General features: G+C 56.5%; 2 protein-coding genes across 2 annotated transcripts; both read left to right on the forward strand.

Moving 5' to 3' along the window:
* The first annotated feature begins 637 nt into the window (after positions 1-637).
* P4HTM (prolyl 4-hydroxylase, transmembrane) lies at positions 638-17,811 on the forward strand. The gene is given in 10 exon segments (XM_051627770.1): positions 638-856; positions 858-909; positions 980-1,061; positions 10,077-10,267; positions 11,240-11,336; positions 13,224-13,386; positions 14,958-15,143; positions 15,541-15,631; positions 16,165-16,288; positions 17,505-17,811. Coding segments are annotated over 10 exon segments (1,416 nt in total). The 5' UTR covers positions 638-650; the 3' UTR covers positions 17,729-17,811.
* Positions 17,812-17,928: 117 nt separating this feature from the next.
* On the forward strand, positions 17,929-22,450 carry WDR6 (WD repeat domain 6). The gene is made up of 6 exons (XM_051627856.1): positions 17,929-17,995; positions 18,064-20,467; positions 20,802-20,897; positions 21,026-21,142; positions 21,352-21,470; positions 21,569-22,450. The coding sequence occupies exons 1-6, from the start codon at positions 17,929-17,931 to the stop codon at positions 22,027-22,029; spliced, it is 3,264 nt and encodes a 1,087-aa protein (XP_051483816.1). The 3' UTR covers positions 22,030-22,450.
* Positions 22,451-22,459: the final 9 nt, after the last annotated feature.

A 22,459-nucleotide genomic window follows, 5' to 3' on the forward strand; every position in this document is an offset into this window, starting at 1 on the left:
TTGTTTCCAGTTCCCTCCAGATGCATCCCACACTGCCATTTCAGCTTGTGTCAGTGCACTGGCTGCCTCACCTCTGATAGTCCTCAGGCTTCCCAGACTGTAACAAACATTTTTCTCCTGATGGGATAAACTGCATGACTGCTGCCCTGCCCGCGGGGGGCCGGGGCAGCAGGAGGCTCCTGTGCTCTAGTCTTGCACTCTTCGATTTTAGACTTTTTAAGCGGGTGAAAAAAAAAACAAAAACAAAAAACGAACAAACAAAAAACCAACAACAAAACAGAACTTTATGTTTAAATGAGGTGCTCCTTCTGGGAATCCCTCTCCTCTCCCCCGCCCGGTCCGGGCTGCGGGGCGGTGCCGGGGGGCTGTGCTGCACCCCGACAGGGCTGGGGGGCCCCCTCGCTTTTCTTCGCAGGCGCTGGGGAGGGGCAGGGAGGGCTCAGAGCGCCCGGGGTGCAGTTCAAATAAATGGTGACTTTTCTCACCTCGGAGGTGTCCGGCTCTTCTTGGGGGGGGGGGGCAGGGAGCGCGGTGCCCGCGCGCCTTCCCGCCACCGCCGCGGCCCCGCCCCCCCATGGCCCCGCCCCCCGCGCGGTGACGCAGCACGCACGCCGCGCGGTTGCCGGGGTGACGCGCCGGGCCGGGGCGCGATGGCGGCGGCGCGGGCGGAGGGCGCGGAGGGGCCCCCGCTGCCCGGCCCGCCCGGGGGCCGCCCGCGACCCGTCTGCTCGCGGCCCTACTTCCTCGTCCTCATGGTCTTCGCCCACCTCTACGTCCTCAACGTGCTGGGGCTGCTGCTCTTCGTGCATCTCAGCGCCGGAGAGACCGGCGGGCCGCCCGCCGCCGACCCCCCCCCCGCCGCCGCCGCCGCCGCCCGCCCGCGCCCTCCCGCGCCTGGAAGGCATCAAGGCAAGGCCGCGGCGGGGGGGGGTTGGGGCCGGGAGCGCGGGGCCGGCGCTCACCGCTGCTCTCCCCGCAGGTGGGTCACACGCAGCGGGTGGAGCTGGTGCCGGGCCGGGCCCACACCGTGCGCACCCTCAGCCTCAAGCCGCTCCTCTTCGGTGAGTACCGGCCCCGCCGGCCCCCTGCCCCCGCCGGCGGGGCAGCGGCGCATCCCGGGCGGGCGGCTCGGCCCCTCCGCGGGGTGACAGCCCGGCCGTCCCCCGGTACCGGGCCGGTGGGAGCCCGGGGATCCTGGCAGGCGGGTCGGGGGGGGGTCTCCGGTGCGGGGGACACGGCCTGACGGGGGCCAGAGGGTGGGTCTGGCACCGCTGCTGTCAGACACCCGCGCGGGGAAAAGGACTTCGGGCCTGTTCCCTTCCTCGGGGCTGCGTTATAGAGTGGATTTGTTGGAGGTGTCTGGGTAGAGTGTTTGCAGAGGTCGCTTGTTCCAGATGGCCTGTTTAGAAGAATTTGGAGGATTAACCTTTCCAGGTTTTTCAGATTCTCTTTAAAATACTGTGAATAGGCAGAAGATCACTGAAGAGGACCTTGAAGGAGCTGCTCAGTATTAGGAAAGGATCAGAGATCCCCAAAGTTTTGGTAATAAACAGTAATAAAGCAATTTAGTGTTGGTGCTTCAGTGCTGAGGACATGAATACCAGAATTGATAGACTTAATGTCTTCCACCATTCTGCATCCTGTTCTAGATTTATCTTTATTTCTGGCTGCTCTGATACACAACCACACAACATTGGTCTTCCAGGTATTTTAAAAAGCTTCTTTACCTTTTTCTGATTTTTGCTGTGACTGGTAAAGCCTCATGAATTGAACTCTCTGTTCTGGAAATCCAATGAGAATATAAAAATGAATCTTTTGGGACAGATGACAACAGAATTCCTACTACAAAGTCAGAGAAAACCTGTTGTCTCTGAGAAGATAGGGTTGAGAGTCTTCATGAGGTGCTTTCTCAGTAATTTAAGAGGGTTTTTTCTGATTCCAAATAGGTGATAGACACTGAAGGCCTGCCCATAAATCAGATAGCTTTTTTTTTAAACTCCTTTAATGCAGTAAGTATCTGGAAGACACATATATACACAGTTCTGTCATTTCTACATATGTGGTACTTGTGGTTTGCAAATTTCCAAGTAGATTTCTGTCTGACATTTAGGAAACAGACACACTAACCTGGAACTGACACCCCACAGCATTCACAAAGCTGACATCATTACCAGAGCCACGGTGTGGGGCAATTGCTCTGATTTTCCCTCAGGAAAACTTCCAGCTTCTCTTCCCTCCTGATGCTGCTTCAGTTAAAAAGTTAATCCTGGCAAGGAAGGTGCTGGAGTTGATAAAAGGCAGGTCGGTCCTGGCAATACTAGTCCCACAACTTTTAACTTATCACCCTGGCACCTCCACTGATTCTGGGGGAAGCTCTGCTCCCTGAGGATGGTCTCATGGACAGCGAGGGGCATCCAGCATTTGAGATGCCAAGCAAGTCTCTTCTCCTTTGTCCTCTGATAGGGAGTCCCTTATTTAGAACCTGCAAGATACAAGACAGCTCTTATCTCCCGGATGAACCTGCCAGGAGCCAGCTCGGACTTTCAAAGACTTCCAGAGACTTCTCTGTCTATGCAAACAGTGCCAATCTAAATCAACTGGTTTAAAATAACCCTGACACTCTTAATGCCTTACATCTCTGCGGTTTAAATTCTTGGAAGTGTGTATTCAACTTGGTTGTGTTAGACAAACCTAGAAGTCAATAGCAAAGAAAGACTCTTAAATTCCTGGAGATTTTACTTAACACCAAGTGTTGAGGTGTGGGAGAGACAACTTCAGGAAACCAGGGGCTGGTTGGTCTGTGATCTTGGCTTTCAGCAGAGCAGGCTCCGCTGGGGCTACAGCAGTGGATGGGTCATTAATGGTTTAATGTGAGCTCTGTGCTTTGGAGCATGGCACTGGGTGCCACATATGGTTTGAGTTTTAAATGTGAGTAAGTCATCTGCGTTGAACCCAAGTGTATTTCATGCAGCTATGAAAAAAATCCCTGCCCTATTTTCCTGCCCCCCCCCCCCCCCCAGGCTGTGACACATCATTCCTAAATCTTGTAAATCAGACCATCTGTGCACTTTTTAGTTAGGAAACACTGGTAATCAAATAATCCTGTTAATGGAAAACAAATACCAGACAAAGCCTTTTCAACCTTCAGAGCTTTTATGTGTTCTGTTGTGTTTTCCAAAGGCAGTCTGTTCAGGAGATGCTGCCATTGCAGGGACCACCTGGCAGTGGATTCTGTGGATTGGGCGGCAGTTTGCAAGACAGGGCAGTAGGGAGGAATAAAAATAGGAAACCTCGCTGTGTTTTTCTTTGGAGCCTCGGGGAATAGAAGTAATCACTGCACGAATGTCAGGGTGAGTGTCTGAGCGCTTGTCAGCCCACGCTCCCATCTGAGGAGACGTTGTTGTTGTGTTTTACGAGCACAGGGAGGCAATGTGTCTCCATCAGAGCGGGTGGCTCTGCCACAAACCGAGACTGCAGGCGACATGCGCGAAAGGCAGAAGGTATTTCTCTGGTTTTCCCCTTATTTCAGTCCCAAGTTTAATCCAGCGTAGAAAACTTTCCACGGGTGGTGCTTTGTTAAGGCAGCAGAAGTCCGAGTTGATTTCTGATTTGCTGTTTTCTGCTCTGTGGTCTGGAGCGTGGAGCTGTAGCTGTGTGGACCCCGAGGGAATTACAGTCCCTTCTTAACTTGGGAGAGAGACTGAGCTGCAGAGAACTCGGTGGGACTGGGTTTTGCCACGTTTTCTGCCTTGCTGGCGTGCAGGGGGAAGGCCAGACGGGTGTGTAATGTTTCTTCTGCCCCCATCTTAGAACTGCAAATCGAAGCTGCCGTTGCACACCAAAGCAGAGCTTTCAGCAGCTGGTGTTCCTCTCCTGCTCTGCTTTCTCAAGGCTCTGTGGTATCTTCAGGAGTTCCCCAGTTACCACAATCTTTTGATCCAAAAGGAATTTCTGATGTTAAAATGTTGTTTTCCCTGTTAAGCTGAACCCCTGAACTACCTGTGCTCTGTGCCTGTCCTGCTCGAGAACAGCTGCATTTACCTGTGCAGGTGCTCATCAGCAAGCTGAAGGGACAGTCTGAGTGACTGCTCAGGAGCTGAGTTCAGCATTCTTTTTTTAAGGGGGCAGGCACTGCCAGGGTGGATTTCTCTATCCCTTTAATTCACCCTAGGCTCTTCAGAAGCCAAGTATTTGCTCCATTACACAAAAAGCATCACGCAGCAGTCAGAGACACCTTCATGTAATCCCTCTGGATAGAAAGCAAGCAGGCACTTGGGCAGCATGAGTGTCTCAGGGTCAAATAATTAAGCTGAAATGGCAATCACCCTTGATGATGAGAACTAGAAGGAACTGTTATTAAAGGTCTCCTCATTTAAGCTCACCTGAAGAGTTCAGTTCAGTTTTGTTGTGACATTGAATCTGACACAAAGCCATCCATCCCAAGTCCTGGATGTTAAGAGCTTTGTGAGAGGAATATGTTAATGTGCATCCTCAAGCTCTCTCCATATAACAGGGATCTGTAGGGAGGCCCTGCCTGTCAACTGTGACCACCTTGAATCACATGAAAATATTGACTGTACATCTCCAGAACACCAACTGCCTGGGAAAGGAGTATTCTAGCCACGGGGAAGGGAGCAGTTTCTTATTGTTGGAACTGAGATTTCTCAGACCTTCCGGCCAGCCTGTTCAGGACAGCGGTGATGTTTCCACCTCCTCACTGCCTGGTGCAGGCTCCTGTTCTTCTTCTGCCAGGCATAGGCCTTGTTCACCACCACTTGGTCACTCTGTACTTCACCACTTACAACGAAGACCCCACTATGAGTGCCTCTCATGATGTTGTGGACACAGGTAGCATCTATGTCCAGCCACTGCTGGAGCGTGGCGGGGATTTCGGTCCTGAGAAGCGGGCCATGCTTCAGGACCTCCACCCTGGAGGGGTCCAGGTCGAAGTCTGAGATGGTGGTGGTCGAGTTCTTCCTCAGGATTCGGATTTTCACTGCTGCAGGGGTTGAAAAAAGAGCTGTTAGTTCTGTTTACTTTTCATAGCTTTTACCTGCTCACAACACACAGCCAACATGGGGCTGTTTCTGCCATGTGGTAGTGCCTCCATCCAGGCTCTTGTAATTCAGTGAACCTGTAAGAGTTCCCATTTGGGGTTAGTTTCCAGTACTGAACACATTCTCACCCTGCTTTTTTCATGAGTGGTGAAGGCGTATCAGCACTGCTGCAGGGGCAGGAACCCTGTAGGGAGCAGGGGCATGAGCAAGTGGATGCATCAAAGTCCAGGTCTTGTGCAAATGACTTGACTTCTCTCTGAGCTGGGATTCCAGCAGGTTACATGACTGCCAGCTGCCCAGAACTTTCAACTTCTTTTTTTTTATTACTGTTGTGTGCTTGAATTCAGAACACTACCTTGAAAGCTTCCTGCCAGCTAATGGAGCATGGCCACCTGCTTGGGCTTGGAGAGGGAGAGTGGCGTTTCTAGAACAACAGTATTGAAGTTTGATACAGCTAACATGGAGTTTGCTAACGTTTTTTATGGGCATTGATTGAAATAATACTGGTCTCCAAGGGAAAACCAGAGTACTGCTTGTATTTAGCAGCCACAGACAAAAACCAAATCAGAGCCCACAGAAATAAAGCAGGTCTTCACCTTTGGTGCTGCCTGCAGCTGGGCCCTTCTGCTACCAAACAGGTAAGTTGGGGCCTGAAAACCCCTGTGATTTGCTGTAAAAGCTGCAGTTCTCCAAGTCAGTTTGTTATGGCAAAGCCACTTTCTGTCCTTGCCACTACTTGGCAAGGGGGATACTCACCAAAATCATTGGCACAGAAGTTTTCCAGGATCTCCCTGGCAGTGCTGGCCTCCTCCAGCTCACAGTCCTTGCAGCTGGCTCGGGGCACTGCTGCAACAGAAATTTGGTTGTAACACCCTTCATGGGAAAAGGCATAATGCAGTTTTGAGATCTGCACGTGCTGGCTTGCTCTTTCGGAGTGGTGCTTCCTCCCAAGCTGCCCAGTCTCTGAAGGGACAGCTTAGGCTGCCAGCGTGGGAAATGTGAAGTTCTCCATTCTGTGGCTGGGGCAGATGCTGCTTGTTGGGCTTTGTTTAGGCTTGTGTGTGTTGCTGCATGTGAAAGCAGCAGTCAAAATGCTTAATGAAGGTCTCCTAGTTTGGATGAAAGTGTAAAGCCATTTGTATGGCCAGACTCCATCCAGTGATGCTGAAATGTGGCGTCTCTTCTCCCGTTAACTGCTCTTGAATCCCCTCCAGTGCTCATCAGCATCTGGGTGTTTAATTTAATCTTTCAATCTTGAAGATTTTTTTCTTGTGTAACTCATGCCTGCAGAGGCTTATGCCCCTTTGTGGTGTTTCCTAATGTTTAAAAGAGGGTTTGCAAAACATTTCTTTTTGCATGTTTATTTAAACCCTGGACACAGCTGGAAGATCAGGGCTGCAGCTCCTTAGCTCTGCTGGAAGCAGATCTCTCTGCCTGGAGCCTGCTCACAAGCTGTGCCTGAGTTTCAGGCTTTGACAGCGACTCCCTCCCCCTGCCCCAAACCCCGTGTGGTCTGATGGCACCCGGGGAGATCATGAATGCAGTGGAGAGGGGAACAAGCTGCAGTCAACTTCACGCTGATTTTCTAGACGTGGTGGAGTGCCCAGAGAGAACAAAACTAAGATTTCTAAATTACTTTTTTGTTGGTTTTTGTTGTTTTTTTTTTTAAATATAGCTTAAAAGCAGAAGCCCTAGGACCACAAAGAAGGCATAGGCCTTTTCTCAACTTTCAGTGTTACATACAGGAAAACATACGTGGAAAAAAAAAAAAACAAACAAGCCCTTACTTCTCCTGCTTGAGGAATTTTCATCTGTGGAGACTGCTGTGATGCACAGCTCATGATCTTCAGGGAACTTGTTGCAGTTGAGGATCTCGGGCCAGGGGTACCCATAGCAGGCCATGACGGGCGCGCAGCTTCTCTTGACGGCTTCGCACAGGCTGCGGCAGGGGTAGATGAGCCTGGGGAGGGGATGGGGATTGCAGCACCTCTGTGTCTGGGAGCAGGCTGAGGGTCAAGCCCTGGCACCCTGCTGCTGCCCCACGGGGCTGTGTTGCACACCGTAGTGCTGGCAGAGCTGTTTTGGGGTCTCTGATGTCTTTAGAACGTTCATGCCCAGGAAGCAAACCAAAACTTTCCGAGGATGGGAGAGATGAGGCTGCTGCCAGAAGCCCTTCTCCCATCCAGACATCTTCTCTAGTTGTGCAAAGACTGCTTACATTTGCAGGTGCCTAACTGAATACCTGTTAGCAGCTACTGAGGGTTTCTCTCTGATGCTGGCACTGTGGGGCTGAGGAAGCCCCTGAATGGCCGGGATGGGAGCTGGGAAGGGGGATGCAGGGAGGTGGGAGGCAAAGCCAGTGAACACCAGCAGCTACGGGGAGATGGCAGCAGAGCTGGGGTGGGAGAGCAGGAAAACCTAGAGCAGGGAATTTAATGTCTATGCTCCTGTAAGATGAAATGCTCATGATTCACTTTCAGAGGGAAGGTCCCCACTGGGTAATCCAATTACCCCTGGCCGAGAGGAGCAGCACAGCTTCTTGGGGGCTGCAGGGATCACACTGCATGTGCCTTCTCTTGGGAGGCAAATGCAGTTGCACATCTGGGGAGTGTTACTTGCTACAGCTGAAATAACTTGTAAAATCCTCTTACCTGTCCAAGCAGATTGGTGCAAAGAGGGAGCAGAGGAAAATCCTAGCATCTGGGTGGCACTCCCTGGCCAGCAAAGGCAGCCAGCTGGATGACTGCTGAATCACTTCTGGCATGGTCTCGTGCTCCAGCAGGTTGGGAATCCTCATCTCGGAGTAGCCGATATCGTAGCACAAGGCCATGCGGTGTGGGATGGGTGTGCAGCTGGAGGATCTCCTCAGGTAGCTCGCCCAGGCTCCAGGGGAGCCCCAGAGCAGCAGGCGGGCCAGGAGCCCCAGCAGCCATGGGCCCCCCGAGCTGGAGGGGTGCCTGCGGCGGGCTGTCACCATGCTGGGAGCCACGGGACCAGCTGGGAGCGGGTGGGCGCTGCACCCGAACTGAGCTGCCGCGGACTGGGGGACGCCTTTTATAGCCTAGGAGCCACCTCTCTGTCAATCCATCCTCATTATGTGCAGCCCTTTCGGAGCCCTCATGGGGAAGACAATGCTCCAATTTTCATTTGCCAGCAGCCCCGATTGTTTGGATTTTAGCAGGGGTTTGGCTCAGATCAGCAGGTGTGGAAATGAGGACAGTTGGGGAGGGATGAATGACTTGGCCTATGTGTCTTGGGGCTCTTTCAGCTGAGATTGAATCTCTGTTTGACACCAGTGCTCCAACCCCATCCCCTTTCTCTTGCTCCAGGATTAGTCATTATTTCATAAACCCCAATGTTTTCCTCTCTTTTGTTTTTTCTAAAAGCAATCAAGTGTTGCTCAAAGTCAATTAGGAGGCATTTGTTTAGCTGGATCTATTGTTGAGCAGGCAGAGAGATAGGATGGTCTCACAGCCAGAAGTTAACTGTTTCAGAGAGCTGAGGGGTAGAGAGGAACTCATTTGCAACTGTGAAGCCAGGTTGTTTGCAGAGGGGATTAGCAGCCCCCAGCTGGAAGCCCCCTCACCTCCCAGCCTGACAGAGCTTCCAGCTCAGCAGAACCTCCCCTTCATTACAAAATCCCATCACTACCGCTGAAGAGCAGGATTGCCCTTCCTCCAGCACGTAATTAAGATTCCAGAAGCCGTCATTACTGTAGCCCAGTTTGGGGCACTGGAAGTGCTGGGATGCTGCCTGCCAGCGCGCGCGGTTCATTCGGTCCTGGTGCTGTGCCACGAGGCTCAAACGGGCCAGCGGAAGCTCCGGCTCCGAAGGATCCTCTGGCACAAGGAGCCGGTGCCGGAAATTGTTTCCTCGCAGGATGTTACGGATACAGCTGCTGCCTTGTGTTCTAGGGCTTCCCAGGAACGTCTCAGGGCTAGTTCTGGTCTGTCCTTAGCAAGAAGCCAACTGCTTATTGACAGTTCGAGCCGATAGGGTTGATGTAAGGTCATGGAAGTAACTAACTTCCAGAGCGGGGCCTAGGAGCCTCTCCTCCTTTGGTGGGTTTTCTTTCTCTCTTCAAAAGAAGCCTCAGCAGCTGGTAACCAGATCCCTGTAGCAGTGACAGACATCAGGCAGAAGGATCTTCTCAACCTGCTGGGCCACAGTGTCACTGTGTTGTGGAGCAGGACCTCACCAGCCCTTTGCAAGCGTACGCCCAGTGCACCATGCAGCTGGAAGTCTCTTGGCCTCATAGTCACCAGGGAGTTTCCCTGCATTTAAATTTTCTTGGGATCCTGGTATTGCCTGATTGCTGCTGGTGTCATGCTGCAAAGGAAAGCTGGTGTCACCAGGCTGCTGCTGGGGTGTGGAGTGTGGCACCTGCCATGTGCAGTATCTTCCCCTTCAATATTGCATTTGAAGATCATTCTTAGTGAGGGGTCATGGGAATGAGTGGGACTAAGTTTGGAAGTTGTCCCCTTGCTGTGTGAGTTCCATGGCAGAGCACTGTGCCAGGTTCCCCTGAAAGGTGTTCCCCTGAAAGGTGTTTGGTTTTGTGCAAAGTGCTGTCCTCTCCACAGGAGAGGAAGGAAGCCTGAAACCCTTGGCCATCTCCACTGCCCACAGCAGAGGTTTGTCCTGCCTTCCTGAAGGGCAGCCATTCCCAGATCCTGATCCACATGTCACCTTTGAAGTGATAATACACGGTGATATGCACGTGTTTGTTCACTCCTTTGTCCTTTGTGGTATCTGTAAGAGACTTTAAGGGCTTGACCTCCGGATCCAAACATTTAGGAATTGCTGCTGTAAAAATACCCACCTCAGGTGTGTGCTCTTTGAGAGCTCTCCTGGTGGAAGGCTGGATGTGTTTGAAAGTCCCAAACTTAGGCAGTTTCTAAATTGCCACACACACACCTTGTTTGTTTGGGGTTTTTTTGTCTTCCGAGTGGTCTGCCATCGGTAGGAGGTCCCATCTAACAGTTCCTCAGTCTCTTGCTGCTCATACTTTTGCTGCAGAAATTCCTGACTTCCTGTCAGAGGAGGAGTGCAAGCTCATCGTCCATCTGGCACAGCTGAAGGGGCTGCAGAAGAGCCAGATCCTGCCGACAGATGACTATGAGGAAGCCATGGAAATGATAGAAATCAGCCAGATGGACATTTTCAATCTGCTGGACCACAATCAGGATGGGCAGCTGCAGCTCAAAGAGGTAGAGTGCGGGAGAGAGCAGGGGAGGTTTGCTGGGGGACCCTGTAGGTGGTCCCCTCCTCAGATGGTCTTTCAATCATCTGTGTGCTGGGCAGGGCCAGACCCCAGTACATACCCATCAGTATTTGCTTAATTTTATATCTCAAGACTTGTCCTGGCCTTCAGCATGACAGTTTCTGGGGAAACCTGCAGCAGTTGTCATGCTACTGTGCAGTAGCAACAGTCCTTGGCAGGAGATGTGAGTTTTGAAGATGCTGGGTAAAATGTTCCTGTGCCATGGTTTCCTCTTGCTGATGTCCCTGGGAGGTGAATTTGTAGCTTTTGTGCAGCCTGTGGGGACAGACTGTGCTCAATTGACCAGGCATCAGCAAAACCACCCCTACTGGTGACTCTGGGGGGCAATGAGCACCTCGTGCACAGCTCTGCAGAACCCTGGCCCTGAGCAACAGGGCAGGTGTCACAGTTCCAGGATGACCCTCCCCTTTCAGGTGGAGCTGGGGATGTGTGGGCAGCACATGTGGGATATGAGGAATTGCCAGGGCAAGGCTCCTTTCTCTGGAGGTCAGAGCCTGTTGAGAGCTCTCCAGGATACTGCATCTCCCTGTCCACATGGAAAGGAAGTGTTTTGTTCCAGGCCCTTATCTTGGAGAAGTAAAAGCATTCACCGTTATCATCAGGAGCTTTACTTTCCCTTTGCTAGAAGAGCTGTGCCCCCTCCATCTCATGACTGGTTAACTGAGTCCCAGCAGTCATTTGCCATGACCTAAACTGGAAATAACAGCACTCATCAGCCACACACTGTGTGTGGCTGCCAGATGATTGTCACTGCAGTCTTCTTTCTGCAGAGACGTACTGACGCCTGGCTGGCTGATGCTCTGCAGAGGAGATCCCACCATGCCTCAAGCAGGGAATCTCTGAGGTTTCACTAGTACAAGAAACCAGTGCCTGGTGCTGATCCATTTTTGAATTTCAGGTGTTGACCCACACCCGGCTTGGGAATGGCAGGTGGATGACCCCAGAAAACATCCGGGAGATGTACAGTGCAGTCAAGGCTGATCCTGATGGGAATGGTAAGAGCAGCTCCACAGGAATCCTTTTGCCCTCAGCACGCTGGATGTCTCACAAAATCATGCGGGGCAGAGCAAGAGCCGTGTCCCTGCCCAGGCCTGCCTCTCCAGCTGTGTTCTTCAAAGGAAAATAACTCCTGCCCCCTCGTTTCCAGTCTAGCAGCAGACTAATTCCACTGCCTGCTCTTGGCTCTGCCAGAAGCAGGACTAGGACACAGCCCTGCAGTCCCTCTCCCCCGTCAGATCTGCCTTGGTTCATGCCCTGCAGTAACAGGACCTTCAGGGTGTGCTTCTGCTCCCATGGTCTGCTGGATTTTAGGTGCACCTTCTAGAATCCCCTATTTTCAGGGAGACTTCTGCAGCAGCCTGGGAACGCTGTGTCACTGGCAAGAGAGGGCTGGATAAGTGGAGGTGAAGGTGGTCTTGTTGCTGAGCCCCCTCTCTGCCACTGGAAACTCTGTATTCCATGAGGCCACTTCTGTCCCTCCTGCCTCTGGTCTCCCAAGGGCTCCTGCTGGTCCGGACATACACTCTAACCTCTGCTGCTCTAATTAGAGTGGCCTCAATTAAGGAACTCTCAATTTCCTAATCAAATTAAGTGAACACACAGGCTCTGCATGCTCTCTTCCAGTGACTGGCATTGAGAGCTGCCCAGGAGGAGCTGCTTGACGTGGAAGCAGTACCCTTGTGAATGCTGAAATATCCGGGGGCACCCCGTGTCCCACTCCTGCGGCCGCTGGCGTTCTTGGCAGGGGCGGGAGCTGGTGGCTGAGTCCTCAGTGGCTTTTCCACTCTTCCGGACATTAACAAATGAAAGGTCCTGTTAAAGTGCTCTTGGCAGGACCTTGCTTCCAGAGAGCTGCTTCTCTTGTTGTTAGATTGGTACGTGACACCGAGAGATCAGGTCGCAACCTGGATGCGGCACTGCCTCATCAAAGACCCCGTGGAGTAAGGGGAAGTGGGGACAGAGACTGGAAATAATAATGGTGTGGATGTGTCGGTCATGACCACTGAGGACCTGAGGAACTGTGCCAGGCTGGCCCTGGTGGCTGGTCCTTCCTCCTGCAGGAAAGTGCAGTGTGCCCAGGGAGCAGAGCTGACACCAGAGCAGCCCCGGCTGCCGCACTGCAGCTCCGCACGCTCCAGTGCCTGGTCCCCAGTGCAGGGCTTCCTCCTTCCCCAGAAAGGGGAAACGAGCAATGTGAGGCTTTTTCTGAAGCTGAGAAAGGTAGAAGTCCATCTCTTGCCAAATCCAAACAAGAGTAGTTGCAAACAAGAAGTACCTGTTTCAGTAGAAAGCACTTTTTACCTCTCACTTTTCTGTTACTTCTACTTCTGCCCTGTTATATTTCTTGCTCATGTTTTGCAATTACACAAATGCAGAAGAATATACAACTTGTTTGGGGTTCAGCTTTTTAAAATTACCATGCAGGGTCTTGTAGAAAATGTGGTCTGAGGTGTCCCACTCTGCTCTTAAGTGTGTCTGTTGAAGTACCTAAGTAATAAGCCCCAAGGCATCAGGTGGTGCAGGCTTTTTAGCTGTGGCACTGCCTGTGTCAGAACTGCAGTGGCTGTTCCTCTCTTTGGATGGATTGGTTTGTGTGGTTTAGGAGCTTTTTAAAGTTCAAAATTGTACTTTGCCTGTCCCAGTCCTAACCCTGCACAGCACCCCAGGGTTCACGTTTGCAGGCTGCTGCCTGCCCACCGCTGGGGTCTGTGATCCTGCCACACAGGGTGCAGCCTGTGGTGGGTGCAGTGGTGGCCCCCGTGGGGTTTGTCTGAGGAAGGCAGTTCCTGCAGTGCTCCCAGCTGATGGTTTCTCCAGGTAGAGGATGCCCAGACCTGTTATACCTACACCAGAGTCAGCCAGCTTTTCCTCTCCTCCTCTAGGTGTGCTGAGTTTGGAGGAGTTCAAACAACTGAATATCCGTGATTTCCACAAGTACATGGGAAGCCAGAAAGTGAAGATGAGCGACCTGGTGCGCAACAGCCAGCACACCTGGCTGTACCAGGGTGAGGGGGCTCACCAGGTGATGAGAGCAGTACGGCAAAGGTAGGAGCTGGGTGGGTGGGTTTGTGGGGGCACCAGCACCACCTGTGCTGGGAGAGGCAGTGGCAAACTCCCTGATATTGACACTTCCTAATTGCGTGAAAGTCCTTGGAGTATAAAGAGCCCTGAACACAGACGTGAAAAGGGGAGAGGAGGTTTTCATTAGAACAAGAATTGGTATTGTCCCCTGGAAAAGGAAAAAGAAAAATCAAGCCTTTCAGCGTCTCCATTCACTTTTGGGAACAGCCCTATAAAACCAAGAAGACTTGGCATTATATGAAATAATTCATTCTAATTAGTAAATGAGCTTACTAGGAGAAACTGCCCGTTTCCAATGCTGTCCGGGTGCCAGCAGTTACTGTCATTTGTTTTAGTTACTCATGCATTTCACTGAAGTCTGTCAGAGCTGACTTTTTAACAAGCACGACTTCACCTCAAGTAAGCCAAGTGAGTTTAACCCTCCAAGCACACTCATTGCAGGGCAGCTCATGGCAAATGGGAGAACCTCCTACCTTTCCCTTCATCTCAGATTTGGTACTGGGGAGCACTGAAACCCAGCAGGCAGGCCAGATTGTTTGGCTGTGCTGTTTCAGATAATTGGCTGAAGACTCTCTTGTTCTTGTAGTGCTGGTCCTCGCCCAGAACATGGGTGGCTAAAATCTGTCCCGAGGCTTGAAAGCGGCTGTTGGCCACTCCTTTTCTTCAGCACATTCCAGCAGGAGAATGGGGTCACATATTGCCTTGATTAGAGCAGACCATGGCTGCCACCTTCTCCGTGCCAGCACACACAGGCATGCTGCTTTTACACTCTTCAGTTGGTCACTGTGAGAAGGATGTGTAGACACAGGGCTGAAGGAGGCTGTTACTGTCCTCCCTGGGACCATGCGGTGCCTGGAGGGGCTTTACCATCCTGCCTGGGTGCCGCTTTCCCTCCCTTCACTGGTCCGGATTCTCAGAGTTCTGAGTGTTCTTTGGCAGGTCTCAAGAGGTACCTGCTTGCCTTGGGGATGAACTCAGATGTAGCAGCGGAAAAATCCCAGAGCAGGAGGGCTCCAGTCTCCTTGATCACTTCCCTTCCCGTGCCCCTCTGCCCTGGGGAGAGGCTGCTGAAAAGGCGACAGGGAAAGGTGAGTTAGGTGACAAGAATATTCCTAGAGCTAGTCTCTCCTTCACTCTCAGCAGGGGCCGTGTGCTTTGCTAACTGTCCCCGAGGTCTGTAAGTGGTGTGCAGGAGTTCAGAAAAGCGATGAGATGGCACATGAAGTCTCCAGGGACACACACAGAAGGGATCTTGCTGAGCAAGCAAAGTCTTCCTAAGAGCAGTCCTGCTGGAGATGCACCCTTTGGTTTGGGGTGTTTGTATTAAACTTGACGTGGACTTTCTGAGCCGATGCTGATGGTCCAACAGATCAGAAAAGACCTGGTTATCTCTTGCAATGCTTGCTGCAGGCCATCCGTCTCTCTGGTCTGCTGGGGAAGGAAGGGGGTTACCTTTCTCTGGATTTATTCAGTGCTTGGGAGTAGCGGCCGACCAGGGTGATGGTGCTTTCCTGTTCTGCTCTCCTCTTCCCCAGGGTAATGCGCCTGACTCGCCTGCCCCCCGAGATCGTGGAGCACAGCGAGCCCCTCCAGGTGGTGCGCTATGACCAAGGAGGGCACTACCATGCCCACATGGACAGCGGCCCCGTCTTCCCCGAGACCGCCTGCAGCCACACCAAGCTGGTTGCCAACGACAGCGCCCCCTTCGAGACCTCCTGCCGGTAAGTCTGGAGCGCGACGGAGAAGAGCTGTGGGGCAGCCCTTTCCCCTCGCCTCGCAGGGGGCTCGGTGGGCTCACAAACCGGCTCTGGAGGTCGCTGGCATGAAGGGGATTGGAGGTGGAGGTGGGTGAATCTGTGGGTCCACACGAGGAGAGCAGAGTGGTCCTGCAGAGCTGGTGGGCCATCCCTGCCTGAGGCTGGAAACGCCCTCAGCATTGCAGGAGGGGATTTGCTTGGTTGTCCTTGTCCTTGGAGAAGAGCGGATTATATGAATCATGTATCTTGTGATGTGTTGGAGGAACTGCTGTATGCACGGTGGAGGGGCAGGGTACAGACAGCCCCTGGGCATCCCCTCCTGTGCCAGTTGTGTCCCCCTGACAGCCACTCTGTCCTGCAGGTATGTGACAGTGCTGTTCTACCTGAACAACGTGACTGGGGGAGGAGAAACAGTCTTTCCTATAGCTGATAACAGGACGTACGAAGAGATGGTAAATGAATCTCGCCTACGTGTTACCCCTTGGGAACTGTGAGTCCTTCTTGGGATTTTTTTATTCACCAGTGGTGTGGTGTGTGAGGTTGGTGGACATTAGCCTTTGTAGCTAGAGCATGAGGAAGCTGTGTCCTTCTGAGGCCAAGGGAAGAGGTGCAGGGCTGAGAGAGCTGCAGCTCTCCCTGCTCAGAGGTGTGAGGGATGGTCTGTTGGCCACAGTGCCATGACACGTGTCCTGCTCACTTCTGTCTGGGCAGGTTTCCTCTGACTAAGCCTTGGCAGGTATGTTGTGCTCCTGTCAGGCAATGTGTTAAGGAATGGGTGGCTGTTCAGAAACAGGTCGTGGACTTCAGGGGGGCTGAAACTGGCTTCTCAGGGTGGGTTGTGAAAGCCCTGTCCTGCCCAGCACCAGTCTCGAGCCATCCCTGTGCTCAGGCAAAGGGCAGGATGATGGCTGGCAGCAGAGGCTCTCCAGTGTGGGCACTTCGTTCCAGCCCCATTTGCAACACCTTCTCTGTGGTTTCTTGCCAGTCTTTGATCCAGAACGACATTGACCTGCGAGATACTCGGAAGAACTGCGATAAGGGCAATTTGCGAGTGAAGCCTCAGCAAGGCACTGCTGTCTTCTGGTACAACTACCTGTCCGATGGAGAAGGTAGGTTCCTGTTTTGAGATTAGGCCCTTGGGAGGGGTAGGACTGCAGGAGGTGACAGTCATCTTCTTGCTGGGAGCTCAGTTGAGAGCCAAAGGGTGGTAGCTGCCTGCTAGTGGGAACTGTGGAGTCTACTTGTCACCAGCTGGGTAGGAGCTTCCTGACTCTGAAAGGCCTTTGTTTACAGTCAGTAGGTCAGTGGCTCCTGATGTCTTTGTCTTTAGGGGACAGGACTAGCTAGCAAACAAAGACCTTGGCTGCACTAGCCATTGCCAGCTGCCTCCTATCCCGCTGTGCGAGCTCAGACTCCTGCTGGAACTTGGTCTGCAATTCAAAATGTTTCACTGATGTGGTGTTGCCCAAGGGGGCGGGGAAGTGAGGTAGACAAAGGCACGGCCATCAGCTCTGCCGCTCAGGGGGGCACAGCCCGCCCGGCGCAAGGCTCTGCCGTGCTTGGGGCCACCTCCTGCTTTACAGCTCAGCCACAGCCTGATGATAAATGTCCTTGGGTCTGTTTTTCTCACGAAGTCCAGCAAAGTTGTCCCTGGCAGCCAGGCTGGGGGATTGATATGAATCTTCCAGGCTGCTGGCCAGTATGAGTCCAGAGTGTTTTGATGGCAGATTTTGAGCAGTGGTGGGAAGAAGGGGTATGGCATCCCAGCTCCCCTGGGAGTAGCCTGTTCCCATCTCTAGAAAATCCACAAGAACAGCATTTGGGCTGTTGGATGATAATATCAAGACCATCACTCTCCTGTAAGAAGAACCCTGTTGTGTTTTTACAAAATTGTTCCTAAATGGAGGGCAGCTGCTGATGCAAGGCTGCCACAGGAAAGCCATGGGACCTCTTTACAGAGGAGATCACTTAGAACTGCTGACATGCATGTCTAATATGGTCATGAGCCTCTGGCTGCCACGGGCAGTCTAACAGCACCACTCATCTCTTCCATCCCTGCCTCTCCTTTTGGGGAAGAGCTGATAATAAACGGCAGCTGTGATGCAGATTGAGAGAGCCCCTTGTGCTGAGTGGAGACAGGGAGGCAGCACGTGTTTTGCACTCAGGGAACGTGCACTGGTGAGCTCCTCATAGGTCCTAGGGTGGGGGAGCACCATGATGGAGGGGTGCCAGGAGGAACCAGCTCCTGAAGGTGCTTCTGTGACTCCCCGTGCAGTCCTGGCAGCACTCCTCGCCCCCTCCTAACAGGGTTTTTTTGCTCGGCAGGCTGGGTGGGGGAGCTGGATGATTTCGCCCTGCACGGGGGCTGCCTGGTCACCCAAGGCACCAAGTGGATCGCCAACAACTGGATCAACGTGGATCCCAACCGCCTGCGGCAGCTGCAGTTCCAGCAGATGATGGAGCGCTACGCGGGGGCGGGGGCCGGGCCTGGAGCCCCGGCCGAGTGGACGGTGGATAAAGCCTATAGCGGGGTGCACCTGGAGCTGTAGGGGCGGGGGGACACGTCGCACGTGGCCTTTTCCCGCGCTGGGCGGGGGGCGGGGCCTCGTTGCGCGCCAATAAAGCGTGGGGAGTGGGACACCGCCTGCGCGTGCTCAGGGGCGGGGCTTCGGGACCGGCCAATGAGCGGCCAGCGGCGCGCGGGGCCCGGCCAATGAGCGGCGCCGGCAGGGCCGGGGCAGCCGCCAAGATGGAGGCGGTGGCGCTGGCGGCGCCGGTGACGGCGCTGGAGTTCGCGGGGGACGTGCTGCTGGCGGGTGAGCGCGGGGCCGGGGCCGGGGCGGGCGGCGGGAGCGGGGCGGGCGGCTGACGCGCTGTCCCGCAGGCATCGGCCCGGAGGTGGCGGCGTTCCGGCTGACCGGCGGCGGGCAGGCAGCAGCGGCGGGGCGGCGGAGCGTGCTGTGTGAGGCCAGCGTGCAGGGGCTGCGGGCCGAGCCCGGCCGCGGTCCCGGGGCGGCGGTGCGGGTGGCGGCCTTCGGCGGGCGCTGGCTGGCGGTGCTGGCGGTGCGGCGCGGCGGGGCGGGCGGCGAGGAGCGGCTGCTCGCGACGGGCGGCGGGACGGCGCGGGCGCTGGGGGCGCGGGTGTGGGAGGTGCGGTGGGCGGCGGGCGGGCGGCTGGCCCTGGCTCTGGGCGGCGGGGCCGTGGCGCTGTACGAGTGGCGGGGCGGCGGGCAGTGGCTGCGGCGGGCCAGCTGCGGCGGGGCCGGGGCGCTGCGCTGCGCCGTGCTGGCGGGGACGGGCTGGGCGCGGCTGGCGCTGGCGGCGGGGACGGCGGCGGGGGCCGTGGTGGTGTGGCGGGCGGCGGCGGCGGCGGCCCCGCGGCGGCGGTTGCTGGGGCACCGGGGCGCGGTGCTGGCGCTCTGCTACTCGGCGCCGCGGGGGCTGCTGGCCTCCGCCTCCGAGGACCGCAGCGTGCGGCTGTGGGCGGTGGGCGAGCTGGGCGGGGAGGGGGGCGAGGAGAGCCCCTGCCTGCTGGTGTGCTACGGGCACGGGGCGCGGGTGGCGGCCGTGGCGCTGCGGGGGCCGTGCCCGGTCAGCGCCGGGGAGGACGGTGCCTGCCTGGAGTGGGACGGCGGCGGCGGCGTGCGGCGGGCGCGGCGGGGACACCGCGGAGCCCTGCGCGCCCTGGCTCTGCGCCCCGCCGGCGGCTGCCTCGCCACGGGCGGCGACGACGGCGGGGTCCGGCTCTGGTGGCCCCGGCGGGCGGCCCCGGTGGCGGCGGCGGCGCTGGGGGCCCCGGGGCGGACGCGGGCCGTGCTGCTGGTGGGCCCGCGGCGGGTGCTGGCGCTGGACGAGGCGGGCGGGCTGGCGGCCTACGAGGCGGCAGCGGGGCGGTGGGTGCCGGTGCTGCCTCCCGCCGCCGGCGGGCCGCGGGCAGTGCTGGCGGCCGTGGCCCTGCCCGGCGGGGCCGAGGCGCTGTGCGCGCTGGGCACCGGGGACGGCCACCTCCTCCTCTTCGCCCTGGGCCGCCCCGGGGCCGCCGCCGAGCTGAGACTGTTCGATGGAGCCGTGCGCGGGCTGGGCTGGGCCCCCCGCCCCGGGCTGCCCCCCGCTGCTGCCGCCCTCCTGGCCTCCGGGCCCGACGGGGAGATGCTGTGGCTGGATGTCACCCACCGCCCTGAGCAGGCGCCCTTGTTGCGGCTCAGGGGACGCTATCAGCTGCCCCCCTGCAAGCAACGCTGGCACACCTGTGGGGTCTTCCTGCCCCAGGGAGGGCTCCTGGTCTGTGGGGACCGCCGGGGCTCCCTCCTCCTCTTCCCTTGCAGCAGCTCCCCACGGCAGGCTGCAGAAAGCACCGGTGTTGCCAATGGCGGCACCGACTCGGATGGCGAGGACTCCAGCAGCAAGTCACAGCCCTCTTACTTGTTGCACAAAGAGGCTCTTTCCCTCGAGACCCCGCTGTCCATGCTCTTCGGGCTCCATGGCAAGACAGGGGTTACCTCGGTGACCTGCCACGGGGACTACATTTACAGCACAGGGCGGGATGGTGCCTACCGGCAGCTCCGTCTGCAGGGCCAGCAGCTGGAGGTGCTGCAGAAGCACAGGCCCTGCAAAGGGCTGCAGTGGATCGAGGAGCTGCGCTTCACCCCGGATGGGGACCTGCTGGTGCTGGGCTTTCGTGCTGACAACTTTGTGGTGTGGAGCACCAGGACCAACGAGAACCTCCACTGCGTCCCCTGCGGCGGGGGGCACCGCTCCTGGAGCTACGGCAGCAGCCCCGAGGCCGAGGCCTTTGCCTTCATCAAGCGCGGGGACGTGCTGCTGTACTGCTGCCAAGCCGAGCCCCGCGAGCAGCAGCTGCTGCTGGGGTCCCTGCACGGGCGGGAGGTCACCTGCGTGCGGCGCCTGGGGGCTCTGGGGGGGCCCGGCCACCCTGGCCTTAATGTCTTTGTCACCGGCAGCGAGGACACCACGGCCTGTGTCTTGGCGCTCAGTGAGGGCTCCCGCACGGCCCTGCCCCTCGCCCGGCTCAGCGACCACATCTCCAGCGTCAGGGCACTGGCACTGGCTGGCCCCGCGGGACCCAGCCAGGAGGGTCTGTCTGCCCTGCTCTTCTCTGCGGGCGGCCGGGCACAGATTGAGTGCAACAGGCTGCTGTGTGCTGGGGACCTGGCCTCTGAGGGCTCTGTGGCCTGCCAGATCATCCACGTGGCTTCCCACCGGCTGGATGAGCACTGGGAGAAAAAGAAGAACAGGCACAAGCTCGTCAAGATGGATCCGGAGACGAGGTGACAGTCAGGAACTGCCTGAGGCGTGGTTAGCGGTGATGGTGGTCCAGGAGGGTGCTGGGAACTGCAGCAGCCTGCGCTGGGATACCCGCTCTGCAGGCTCAGCTGAGGCAGGAGGAGCTGGCTTGGACTCAGGTGCATGTCCCTGGTGTCCTGTGCCTAGTGGCTGTGCCTCAAGGAGATTCTGGGCGTAGGGGAAGAGTCTGGCTTTCCTCCTGCCTCCTCCACGTGCTCAGAGCTGTGTCCCATGCTGAGCTCAGGATGCTCTGCTGGGCCACCTGCCTCCCTGGGGACACAGGTGTCACTGTTGGTGTCCATCATGTGTTTGCTGCAGGTACATGTCCCTCTCATTCGTGTCCGGGACTAACTCTGAGCAGCTGCCAACACCTTGGAAGTTCCTGGCTGCTGCCTGCAGTGATGGATCGGTTCGGTGAGGAGCTGTCGTGGGGCTTGGAGGGAGAATGGAGCTGGGGCTGAGCAGGACAGTGCAACATGGGAAGTGGGGACAGAGGCACCAGGAGCCTCTTTCTCCTGTAACTGCCCTCTGCTCCAATGTAGGGTCTTTGGACTGCTGGAGGCTGCTCAGAAGCTGGTGCTGGTGGCTGAGTCGTTCCACCACCAGCGCTGTGTGCTGAAGGTGGAGGTGTTCCTGCACATGCAGGCAGGAGGGGAGAGGTGAGCCCTGAACGCTGTGCTGGGACTGCTGGGGCTCTGGGGAGAGGTGTTTGTCCTCACAGGGAGGGCAGTGGCAGCTCAGTGAGCAGAGGGAAAAGTGAAATGGGTCTGCAGGGGCTGTTCTGATACTTCCCTGGATCTCAGTGGGCCCCTCAGGGCCGCCTGTTGCAGGGCTGCAGCTGGAGGCTCCCCCAACTCCTCCCTTCTAGGAAGCACCTGCTGTGCAGCGCAGCCACCGACGGCAGCCTCGCCTTCTGGGACATCACCAGCCCCGTGGCGGAGGCGACAGCCGCCCTGCACCGAGCAGGGGGGGAGATGCAGCCCCTGGGTGGGTGCAGCTGCTGGCAGCTCTGCTCTGCAGCTCAGCGTGGCTGGCCACACTGGTGGCTCCTCTGGTCACTCTCCTAACTGAACTTGTTTTCCCAGCCCTGGGCTCCCCGCTGCTCACGGTCATGGCCCACAGCTGCGGCGTGAACAGCCTCCACGTCCGCCCCATGCCGGAGGGACGGTACCTGGTGGCCAGTGGCAGTGACGATGGCTCCATCCACGTCTGCCTGCTGGAGGTGGCTCTGGATGGCCAGGTGACAAGGGGGACCTGCCTGCGTGTCCTGGAGCGGGCAGCCAGGCCCTGTGCCCACGCTGCCCACGTCACAGGGATCCGGGTGCTGCGGCCGGACCTGCTGCTCTCTGCCTCGGTGGACCAGCGCCTGACGCTGTGGGGCTGGGGCCCTGGGGGGCTGGACCCCCTCAGCACCACCTTCTTCCATGTGCCTGACCTGGCTGAGCTGGACTGCTGGGAGGTGGCAGAGGCTGGGGCAGGGCTGCGGTACTGCTGTGTGCTATGTGGGCAGGGCCTGGAGATGCTGCAGGGCACAGCACCCCTCTGAGCCCACCTCCACTGGAGGTTCCCTAGTACATCCCACTCCCTGCCTGATGTGTCCCCCTTTGAGGGGACAGGTGTGCTTGCTCCCTTTGGGGACAGCACAGCCATGTCTGTGGTGCTCAAGACTGGTGGTCTAAGGGGAGAAGGCAGATGTGACCCCTCCCGGACAAGCCTGTGGTTCACGAGGCAGCAAAGGAAGAATGGGGTCATCAGCCCATCCTGCCCAGAAGTTCCTTTTCCCTGAGGCATGAGAAACTGATGTCCGAGCGTTCCAGCCCTGGTCCAAGAGAGGAACTTGAGGGTACACCTGGGAACACCTGGCCCTGGGAACTTGACGTCAGGTACTGGTGCAGCACATGGCAGGCTGCAGCCTTGTGCTCCCCGGGTCACACAGGGCCCTGACCTGCAGCAGGACCCAGCACAGTTGGAGCACA

Source organism: Apus apus, chromosome 9 (genome assembly GCF_020740795.1).
Source record: "Apus apus isolate bApuApu2 chromosome 9, bApuApu2.pri.cur, whole genome shotgun sequence".
Taxonomy (NCBI): Eukaryota; Metazoa; Chordata; class Aves; order Apodiformes; family Apodidae; genus Apus; species Apus apus.